This window comes from Hirsutella rhossiliensis (assembly GCF_020360975.1).
Source record: "Hirsutella rhossiliensis strain HR02 chromosome Unknown scaffold00004, whole genome shotgun sequence".
Classification (NCBI taxonomy): domain Eukaryota; kingdom Fungi; phylum Ascomycota; class Sordariomycetes; order Hypocreales; family Ophiocordycipitaceae; genus Hirsutella; species Hirsutella rhossiliensis.
The window spans coordinates 1345947-1357545 of NW_025408670.1; the positions used below are offsets into that span (position 1 = coordinate 1345947).

Genomic DNA, 11599 nt, shown 5'->3' on the forward strand with positions numbered 1-11599 from the left:
GTTGTAGAGTGGGCCCCACGGAAGGGTGGCTCGTTGCCGTTCTTGTCAGGCTGCAGGTTGACTTCATGATCCACACCCGGTCGATGTGGCGGCAGCTTCATTGCCTCTCCTGGTGAGAATAGGTCGCGGAATTCTTTCAGCACTTCTGCCGGGACCTTCTCGCTCGGATCGACTGGCGGCTTCGGCTGAAGCGCCCTCTCTATATCCGACAAACTGATTGCATGAATCGAGATCGCGTTGCACTTCTTGCGTCTCTTTGCGCGTCGACACTCCGCCGTGAATACGGCTGCCGACACGAGTCTTGCGCTTCGAATCGCGCGTATCTTGGCGGGCTCTTCCTGCCCAATGAGGCGTATCGTCACACCTGCCCTCCCATGGTACATTCGCTGCTTGGCAGCATCGTACACGACGTGATTTCTCTCCATCCAAGGCCGGCCGAGGAACATGTCCTGGCCCAGGCTTGGGATCACGTATCAAAGACACGTTCGTCAAATCCAGCTGTCTCGACCACAACAGCCACGACCCTGGGGATATGACACTCTTCGCTGACTCTGAGAATCCCCCAATTTCTCGTGGTTTCGAGTCGACGAAGGGTATCCGCAGCTTCCGAACAAGGGCTTCGTCGATCACGGCATAGCAGTCACATCCACAGTCGACAAGGGCGCGTATTCGATAGCCTCGGTTTACCCGCGCGTTGACTAATACAGTCCGACTATTCATTCGTGGCTTGAACGCTTCCCAGTCCCGGATGTCTGCCTTTGCAGGCCCCGGCGCCCGCTTTCGCCCCGGGGCTAGTCTTTTCCCGCCGACTCGTCCTCACTGGATGCTGCGGTTGATTCCGAATCATCTGCGGCATCGGGCTTCTTCATGCGCGCAGCTTTAGGTCGCTGTTGCTTCCCTTCGCCAGGAAAGACCACCTGGGCTGGGCAGTCCACGATAAGATGATCCGTCCGACCACAGCGATAGCAGCGGCGCTCATCCTTCGGCTTCTTATCGACATGTCGACGACCCTTCGACTCGTGGCCAATACGGTTGATGTCCGTCATCTTAACATCTCCGTCAGGGTCCTCCGGTTCCTCCTTGGGTCGTTGCCTTGGTAGCTGTTGAGGCGTCCGCTCAGTCGACGTCGGCTGCCTACCGGGTTTCAGTCTCTCAATCTGCCCGCAATTTCCTGAACTCTCGCAAGCCATCCCTGGTAGTCGTCGGGTAGGACGGCTGTGACCAAACTCTCTTGGAGGCGTGCATTTATTGCGTTCTCTAGAAATACGATCTTTGCACTGTCCGGCCAGTCTGCTCCCCCGGCTTCAGCTAATGCCTGTTCGAATCGGGGAAGGAAGGACGCGAGAGGTTGGTCTTCGCGCTGCCGCATAGTTCTCAGCGTGGCAGCAGCGCGGGATTGGATGTTGCTGTCCTGGTAGGTTCGGTCGAGGTATCGCATGAACTCTTGGGGTCGTAGCTACCCCAGGGCCTCCGCGGCGTAAAGGTAGCGACCACTTGCTGTGGTCGCTCGTCCAAACATGAGTTGATGAGGTACCAAAGTTCGCGATTTCCACTGTAGTAGTGTGCATCAAGGTCCAGCTTGTCTCGCATCTGCCTGGCCCAGGAGGAGTAGCTCTTCCGTGAGCCGTCATACTTGGGTGGGTTGGGCAACGGTTTCCGCATTCCAGTACCGCAGGTTTTGGGGAGGGGCGTGCCCAAGCCAGGCGTGCTCTCGCCCAATCCTCGTGCCACTGGCGGCGATTGCAAGTCGGCGCTCTGCGGCTGCGCTCGCCCGAGTTGCTCCATCAGCAAGGAAAGTTGGTCCTGTAGAGGGCTGAGAGTCGCATTGACCGCTTCTTGAATGCGTTGGTCAATCCATTGCTGCTGGAGACTTGGGCTCTCACTCTGCTGGTCCATCCTGACGAGCAGTCTGCAGCTTGCGGTATTTAGAAGGAGCTCTAGATATGTGAAAGGCTGGCCCGGAGTTTATTCAACAAGCAGGTGCCTAGATGTTGTCTATCTAGAGCTAAGGAGGAAAGAAGCTGAACTCGAGGCGTAGCCTCGAGTGCGAGCTTATATTGCCCTTCTCGGAATGTTCTCGCAGCTTCTGGGCCCGCGGAGCGGGGCCGGTGTTGCCACCGGAGCACGACCCACCGGACCCGGTACAACCGGGTCCACCAGCCGGGCACAGCCCGTGACAGTATGAGTGAGAAATCTATTGATGCTTGTCTATCTAGCTACAGATGTGATGATGATCCGAGTCTATATAGACTCAGGCGACGGAGTCGCCATATCCATGGAACCTTCCAGATCCCACTGGAGTCCTCCAACACCCCGTAGCCAGACATGGCTAGATGAAAACAAGATCGAATGCCTGAAGTTGGAATGCAGGATCAGGTGTTTGCAAGACAGGTAAGTCAAGTTGTCGAACAAACGCAACGTGACGGTCCTGGGTGAGTGGCTTTGTCAGTCCGTCAGCTGTCATGTCCTGTGTTGAGACATGTTGGATGTCAAAGTCTCCTCGAGTTACTCGGTCAATGATCCATTTGTAACGGACGTCGATGTGGCGGGTTCGTGCCGATTTCATTGGGTTGAGTACCGTGAGCTGGGCGTTGCGCGAGTCTGTAAATATGATTGTCGGTTTGCAGATTGAATCCCAAGATTTTGAACAATGCGGTTTATCCATAGCAAAGCTTGCCCAGTTGGTGTGAGATTCATGAACTCAGCTTCCGTTGTAGATAGCGCTACGATTGTCTGCCTGCTAGATTTCCACAAGATTGGACAACCTGCAAGAAGAACGACATAGCCAGCAGTCGAGTGGCGTGTCGGTATTCGGTCGGCGAACGCCGCGTCCGCGAAGGCGAAGTGGTAGATTGGCAATGGAGTATTTTCCACCCAAGCACAGAGATAAGTTCTTGGTACCAATGAGATACCTGAAAAGGTGTTTAAGTAACTGCATATGCTGTTCAGACGGCCCAGCATTAGCTTCGCAAAGACGGTTTGTTGTGTACGTAATGTCGGGTCTTGTCCCAGTTGAAAGAAAGTTTAGTGAGCCAGTCTGTTTGATGTAGGATTTCTGGAGAGATTTGTCGGACGCCCAAGTAGACGGAAGCCCAAATCCTCGGGGCCATGGTGTTGTTGCTGCATTGAGCGTCTGATATCCATACTTGGATATGATTTTCTCGGTAAACTTCTCCTGTGAGAGATGTACGCGCCTGTTCGGCCTATCTCTGATGACCGTAAATCCGAGGAAGTCGTTCACTTCACCAAGGTCTTTCAGCTCAAAGAACGATTGGAGCTGCTCCTTGACGTGGAAGACTGTCTCTTTTGTTGGTGCAGCGACTAGCATATCGTCCACATAGAGGATCAGAATGCAGCCTCGCTTTTCGTCCTTGAATAGACAGAGATCCGCGTCAAGGGCTCGAATCCAGGGTCTTCAAAATGGGCGTGATTGTGAGAAACCACCAAAGTGGGCTCTTTCGCAGGCCGTATAGAGCTTTCTTCAAAAGACAAACTCTACTTGTACCGTCCTCGTAGCCTTCTGGCTGCATAACATAGATATTCGTGCCCTCAGGTATGTCCGCATTCAAAAAGGCTGTAGCGATGTCGAACTGATAACATTCGAGGTCGAGAATTGCTGTCCATATTAAGAATATTTTGACTGATGTCGTGCTTGCAACGGCAGCATACACATCCTGGACTGCCCAGCTGTCGTGTTCCTCAAAATTCCCACAGACAACCCAGCGGGCTCTGCCGACCAGTTCTCCTGTCGGAAGTTTCTTCTCGTCGAGAACCCATTTTCCGGGAAGTAGTTTTGCATCGTGGGGTAATTCTTCTAGTGTCCATACACTTCGATCTTGGAGGTACTTGTACTGCTTGTCAAATGCTGGTTTCCACTTCGTCTCCCAATCTGGGGACACTCGAGCCTTTCTGTATGACTTAGGAACGGGTAGCCTTTGCAGCGAGTTTGCAAGGCTTTCCGCCTTCATTGCTGTCAAACAAAGTGTTTCTAGACGGTTTATCGGAGAGACTACGTCTGGGGGTAACAAAGCTAAAGCCTGATCTCCCGAATTGCCGTGATGAAGCTTTTGATAGTACCCTGCGGGTCGCTGCGCGTTTTGACGACTCGGTCGAGGTAAACTCACGACCGGCGTGGTGTAAGTCTCGCTTGTTTCTGGAGGAATTGGCCGTTCATCAGCCAGTCCGTCAATTTCCTGGCTGTCTTCGGAGTCTGACAGAGTATTCACAGAAGAATCGTGGGATTCATCCAGCTCTTGCGTTATCTCCGGCGTTGGCAGATGATGGTCTTGCGTTTCTTCGATGGACGGACCCTTATCAGTCGTCCTTCCTCCCGGTTCGATGGTTGACAGCGAATCAGATATTCGCTCTACGATGGTTGCTCCAGCTTCTTCTTCTTGAACTTCGTCGAAAGCGTAGCTTCGTACTCAATTGTATCGACTTCTTCGGCGCTTGCCGACTTTTGTGGTTCCTGGAGGTTTCTCGTAAGCGAACATCACATGCCCGGACGATTCGATTCCGAGCTGGCACGTAAATGTGGTAAATTTTGCCATGAATGCCTTCCCAGCCAACTAACTTTCCTTCTTCAGCTCTTGGAGCCATCTTCCTGGCCTGTACGCGCCGTTCTTTCTTGATGTGTACGTATGCAACACAACCAAACGTGCGTAGGTGGCGAATGTAGGGTTTGTGAAGTTCCTCGTTAACTCGGAGAAAACTGGCAAAGACCTCATGAGGTGAGAGTCCTTGATTAGATTTGCACGGAAGCAGGTTAAGAACTTTGACGACGGATTCTTGAGCATAGGGCCACAAGAATTCCGGAAGCTTGGAGTGAATCATGATGCATCGAGCGAGCTGTGTGATCTTCGATCCAGCCCTCTCTGTCAATCCATTCTGTCTGGGTGTACCAGGCACGGTCAGTTTGAGACTGATTCCGTTTGCCCGGGCCCAGGGTATCAACTCTGTTGTCCAGTTGAAAGACACATCATTGTCCATGCCATATTCTTGGACCTGATATCCAGTTGTTCGTTGAATGTAAGCATCAAAATCTTTCGTAGCTTGAAAGAGCTCGTCTTTGTGTCGAAGAAATCAGACCCAGTGGTATCCACAATGGGCATCTACTGCGTGCCATGTATAGCGAAATTGGCGATGACCTAGTGGCTTGTTCTCGATGAGGTCGATCCGAACGAGACTCAGCGGTCGGGCTGGTCGCACAGGCGGCGTACGACTGACGATTAGGGCAGACTTTGCGAGGTGGCATGTCCTGCAATGGTGTTCCTTTGCTTCCTGTTTGAGATTTTGATCCCTGCCTGTTCACAGGCCTTGAGAACGATTTCTGGCGATGCATGCATCAATCGCTCGTGCATGACTTGATAAGATACTGCCAGGAGCATGTTGCCCTGGTTTTGTTGTCGAGTCGTCGGCGTTTCCGATCGGATGACTGCCACATTGTTGATCCAATCGATCATGGCCATCTCCGTCTTGGAGTCCTTGTGGATGATGCAGTCTTTGAAGCCGTCGCGAATCGCTCCATCAGCTCTCAGCTGACCTGAGCTAAGAAGATTGATTGGCGCGGTGGGACAATAGACTGAGCGGCCGAGATTCATCTCGGTCACCAGTCCGTCTGACCGTTTGGCCCGTATGTAAGCTGTGCCTATCGCCTTGGCTACTAGATCCCCCCCGTTGGCTGACGTGAACGAGAGTTCCTGTGGCAATTCCTTAATATCCTTAAACCATTTTAGGTCGTTAAAGGTGTGATTGCTTGCTCCCGAGTCATCAATGATGCTGTCACGGGTAAGCGTCTGACTCTTGAGGGCATGCTGAACAGCTCGGCTTAGTTTGGTTGGCTGAGCCGCCTCAGGCGTGATCGACATTCCGATGAGGCCGCTGTTGAAAGTAAATGCTGCTTGAGAAGCATTCTGATTGATTGAAACTTCTTCTCCGGCAGGCTCGACGTTCGTCTGCCTGTTTCTCCGGCGACGGAATTCTTCGAGTTTTTCCGGGTGCTTTGCAAAACACTCCGCGTCTCCGCCTTGGTGATGTCTTCTGCAGAAGGAACACATAGGTAATCCAACCCAGTGCGATCTGTTGCAAGTCGGGCAGAATCTTCTAGTCTGCTCAGACTGGGGTTTTTGAGATTGAGCGGAGGGACCTGAGGTGCGTTGAGTAGCAGATGCTCCGTTGCTGTTCGTGGATAGTGTTGAGAGCGCCATAGCTGTCTTTTCCTTGTTGGCTTCAGCGTACATCTCTGTCATGAGATTCTCCCACGTCAGAGAGCCTTTGTTCATGTCTCGTTCAAGGAAGGTATACCACTGGGGATACACTTCGCGAAGTCCTCTGATGGTGAACCACAGGCATGCTTTGTCGTCAAAGCCGCAGTTCAATTCTTTTGTGCGTCGCTTTAGGTACTGAATGCGGGTTTGGTAAGCCATCAAGCTGTCGAAAGTCTTGCGGCTTATGCTGCCAAACTCGGCTACGAGGTCTCCGGTCGCATCTGCGGAAACCTTCGGAATTGCTCGTTGAATGAGTTCATAAAGAACCTTTGGATCCTTCTCTGTGAATCGGCTCCACCCGGCCGCTTCGAGGGTCGTCTGAACTGGTGAAATAGAACCTTTGATGATCAGCATGACCTTTGCTCGGTCACGCTTCCATTTTCTCGTTCTGCATGGTCCACGGGCTCCGGGACTTCTGCGAGGATGTAATCTTCAGATCCTGGACCTCCAGGGTCTGAATGAGCATATCCTTCCATTCTTCAAGATTTGACTCTCCCTTGAGAATGGGAATTTTGGGAAGTTGAAGAGAGCTTCAGTCATTTTGGCTGAAGATAATCCAGATAGTTTGCCTCAGTTGGAGTGCAAGTTGTTCAGGCGATGTCTTGCCGTGAACTGGAGTTGGCTCCGATACACCTTGTTCGGAGCCTAAGTTGAGTAAGTAGAAGCGCGAGGGGTCATAACCTGTTGTCCGCACCTGCGGATTGGAAAGTATGAGTGAGAAATCTATTGATGCTTGTCTATCTAGCTACAGATGTGATGATGATCCGAGTCTATATAGACTCAGGCGACGGAGTCGCCATATCCATGGAACCTTCCAGATCCCACTGGAGTCCTCCAACAGAATGCAAGAGCACCACTGGCGAAGCATGCCGCAAGAGCGAGCGCGAAGTTAGCCTTCATGATGAAAGGCTTTTAGAGAGAGCCTGTATTTGCTTTTTAGAAAGATTCGAAGAGAGGCTTAAGCGGGAGTCGTGAGTGACCAAGTCCAATGTGTGATGAAATCTCTGCTTGAGTAGATCAACAAGAACAGTAGCCTGCGGCTGCTTTATATAATCGTGATGTCCTTAGTAGCTTAGTCGAGGGCCAGCCTGTTCTTAGATTGCGAGCCTGCTAAGGTGAGAGACCATGCAATGCTGATCAAATAAGGGAACATACCAGATAGCATGCAAGACAGGGCTCCGAATAGAGCAAACCGGTTACAGTATTTGTCAGTGATCGGAATGGTCTGGTCTGTCTTGGTCTCGGTTTGGTCTAGACCGCAAAGACTTGGTCTGGTCTGATGATTTCTTGAGACCATGGTCGGACCGGTCGGACCGGTCGGACCATTAGCTGCTATAAATAATCACTGGAAGTGGCCCGGCTGCAGAGAAGCAAGAAGAGGAGAGCAATTCCGAACCCGATCAGACGGTTCATGACTCTCAGTGAAGCTTTGGTGGCTCAGGAAGCCATTCTATAAAGTAGAAGTCAAAGAATGCCCGTTGTGCTGAATTCTGAGACCGAGGAAGAGGAGGTCTCAGAGGTCGGGATGGCTCCGGAAAGTCAGGAGCGCAACAATCCCTGCAATCTGACTGTCCGAACCTGACTGTCCGGAGCCATCCCGGTAAATGACCCTTTTTACATGAGTGCCTGAGCTATTATAAAATGCGATCCACCCGCATATCTGTAGCCCTTCGACTGCTTGAACCAGCTGAAGCCCATAGGTCACTATCCCAAGCTTTCTGTTTTCTTTTGTATCTCTGCCTCTTTCTTGCGACGCTTTTCCTCTGCCAAAAGTCTCGTGACAATCTTCTCCCTCTCCTCGTCCCTTGCCGTGGTTTTTGCGACGAGTAGCTTCTAATACTCCTCTTCTCGAGCTTCCTCGGCTCTGTGGTCCCGTACAAGCTGCTGCCAGACCTCATCCCTCACTCCGGCGTCGCGGCAGAGGATAATTTTCTTGCTTGTGGCAGCGGGCGTCTGAATCCCCTATGGCATCTCCATAACGTCTTGACCAACCTCCTCCTCCGGTGTAAGGGATTGATTTCGTGATTGACAACAAGCCGTGATGCCACTTATGACGGCGGCGGCCTTTGCATGCCTAAAGAGAACTTGAGCGATTGGCCTCTTTGATGATCCACCGGTGCTTGCGTGGAACTGGATCTAGCGGCGCGCTCTGTTAGCAGCGCTCGCATCTCGGAGAGAACTAGTGACTCGTCCACAGCGAGAGCTCTAGTTCTATCCTTTGAAATGCACTTGAGAGCTATAGTAAATACTCCCTTCGCAACGAGCTGAACATCTCTGGCGCTTGCCCAACTTGCCTGATCAGCAAGTTTGGAGAACAGTTCCTCGACACCATGAGCAAACTGCATTGTAGGAGCTTCGAATATTTCAAGACTTAGATCTACGCCTTTAAGCTTAAGAGGACCCGTTTAAGACTTTAACAACGAACTCAGAAGCGCAATGCATTCTGTAGGCTTCAATGCCCGAAATTCTATGACCGTGGGAAACCGCGACGTCAATCCCTCGTTCATGGTCATGAGGTTGTTGATATCCTTCTCGTAGCCGGCGAGAATGATAATGAGCTTCTTGTAGTATCTCTCTTTGGTCACAGAATCCACTAGCTCGTCCATTGCCTCTTTGCCGTAACCGCCATCTGCGAGCCGATATGCCTCGTCGATGAACAAGACCCTTCCGAGCGCCTTGTCAAGCAAAGCTCGTACCTTCTGTCTAGTTTAACCGACATAGGGTGCTATGAGGTCGGATGCGGAGCATTCCTTAACCGTGGCCTCTGCCAAAAAGCCCATGTCGTAGAAGACTTTGCCTATCTTTCTCGCCGTGGTTGTCTTGCCGGTTCTGGGAGGCCCACGAAATAGAAAGGTGAAAGGAATGTGCTCCTTAGGGTCTATATCGAGGGATTTAAAAGTTCTCACAGTCTCTTGATACCCTTCAAGTAGGGTTACCGTGTCGTCTGAGCCGACGGTCCCCTTAAAGAGCATTCGGACGTTTGTGTCAGAGCGCTCTGCCCGATCAAAATCCAGATCAAAGTCATTGGCCTCGAGTATACCATGTCTGCCATTCTCGCTCGACACTCTTGCCTGATGTCTGATCTTGGTGGCATCAAGAATGATGTCAATTTCACCAGCGTTACTAAACTGAGGACGGTTGCGGGCTCGATTCAGCATTTCCAGCGCAACATTCTTCGCTTGGTCCGTCGCCTGGAATCCCTGCAGCCTGAGTTTCAAATCTAATATTTGCCGAAGCTGGGGCTAATCAAAATCCTCGAAGTTGAACGCAGACGCCAAAGGAAATCGTCGGCTGAGTCCAGGATTGACGTTCTGGAACATCTCCTCCATTTGGGATTGATATCCAAGCAAGAGAACACAGCGATCGTCTCCAGGCACGCTCTGTACCTCGGCCACTATCGTGTCAACAACTGCTGTCTTATATGGATCTGACGTTGCTCCGCCGTACAGTCCGTAAGCCTCGTCAATGACGAGAACCTTGCCGAGCGCCGCTGCAAGTGTTGCCTTGGTCTGCTGTTCTGAAGCACCAAGCACACTGCCGATGAAGTCGGAAGGGTTCTCGAGAGCATGCGGAAGCACGCTTGGAAATCTCCTCCGATTTGTCCGCGACCAAGATAAGAAGTTTCGGATGTTGGTACAGATTGTCGGGAATACGTTGTTTCTCATCAGACACGAAAATTCTCCAACAGAACTTATAGATAACGTCAGAGGCTATGGCCACACTTTCCCCAAAGCCTATACTGCCTGGAGTCACGATATACGTGGGTCAGCTTCTCATCAACGACTAATACTGTTAGAGGGAGCAGACTGACGGTCTAATCCGCACACGTATAAACTCCGGTAAAAGAGGCAGGTTAGATATAAGGACTTAAGTTAGGTATCGAGATAGTAGAGGAATATTACCCTAATTAGGATATACGGGAATTGGCCCTAATTTAGGGCCTCCACGGGTCCTAGATAGGTATCTATTCGTATAAATACCCCCTTAATATCGTATAGATAGAGAGAAAACATATATCATTGTTTAGACTTAATTGTGCCTGCCCTTATCCTTCCGCCCGCGCTCTCAGCTTAACCTAATGACGTCCCAATCTTGAGTCGCAGCCTTGCTGTTTCAGAACGGCAACAACGCAGGCGCGGATTTGACTCTGGGACGGAGCGTAACCCAGAGATTCTTGGCGAAGAGTCCAGGCAACCAAGTTGGCCTCCTGGTTTCTAGATAAGAGTTTTGATCAAATAGCTCTTCTAGCTATTAGATAGATAGTTCAGTCTCTCGAAGTCCCCGAGCCAGTAATAGTTATGCCGGAGTCCTCAAAAGGTCCCCGTTCGAATAGGAGATCCTCCGGACCCCTCAGTGGTCTAGGAAGAAGAAAGAACAGTCTGCAGACTTCCCTTCTTACCTGGTTTCAAGCTGTATTACTCCTAGAGAGACCTAGAGACCTCAACTCGTTCGGACCTTCTTCTCGACAATACCTGCCTGGCATTGTGTGCAACAGCAAATTTATATGTTTTTACTCCGCAGACGTAAGGTCGGTTGACCAGTCGGCGGTGATGTCGGCGTCTTTTACAGCGTCTCCTGTCGCTACCCCCTCACCAACTCCCTCATCGCCCGCCTCGACGCCATCAAGCAACTCTACCCCGTATACTTTCTCTGCTCAATATCCTAAAGCTCTAGACGAGTTTGTGCAGGATCGCGTCACATACGTGAAGCGCGAAACAGTCGCCAACAAAGGATGCCGTCTTGGTTCCTCGTACATCTGGAAGTACGGTCTCCAGTACATTCGATGTAGTGACCAGAAGGAAGTATAGTACTGCCATGAATGTGTAGCCGGAAAATACAAGCAGGAGTTGTTTGTCATCAACGGGACCTCTCGAGCCAGAAATCATCTTGAGCAGAAGCATCAGATTGATTGCCAGACTGGGGTGAGGAGAAAAGGTTCTGCACAGAAGTCGATCTCCGTCCATTTTTGCTTTTCCGCTCACATCCCATTCTCTCACAGCCGCCGCGTATCCCTAGTCTGAATCGTCATCGCTATGAGAAGAAGCATCGTCTTCGGCGATCTCGGCCTTAGTGGCCGCTGGTCGTGACGGGGCCACGGCATTGACCTGAGTGCGTCGGGTCGTGTTTACGGGTCGGATAGGCGCAGCCAATGGGCAGCGCTCGATTCTGCAGTTGTCTCTTCCACAACGAAGGCAACGCCCTTCACGGTAACGGGCGTCCATCTCGGCCCGGTCGACCCACTTGGCGCGTTTGCCTAATAGCACTTGGTCTTCCGGTCGCTTAGATTGGTAACTCTTAGCAAGCTGAGAGCGCGGGCGGAAGGATAAGGGCAG

The 11599-nt window shown here is 51.4% G+C and overlaps 1 protein-coding gene across 1 annotated transcript; it reads right to left on the minus strand.

Moving 5' to 3' along the window:
• Nucleotides 1–8228: 8228 nt before the first annotated feature.
• On the minus strand, nt 8229–9595 carry HRG_04317 (stage V sporulation protein K; the record flags this gene model as incomplete). Its single annotated transcript, XM_044862788.1, has 6 exons — nt 8229–8402; nt 8516–8649; nt 8692–8895; nt 8980–9095; nt 9186–9508; nt 9575–9595. The coding sequence occupies 6 exons, from the start codon at nt 9593–9595 to the stop codon at nt 8229–8231; spliced, it is 972 nt and encodes a 323-aa protein (XP_044721402.1).
• Nucleotides 9596–11599: the final 2004 nt, after the last annotated feature.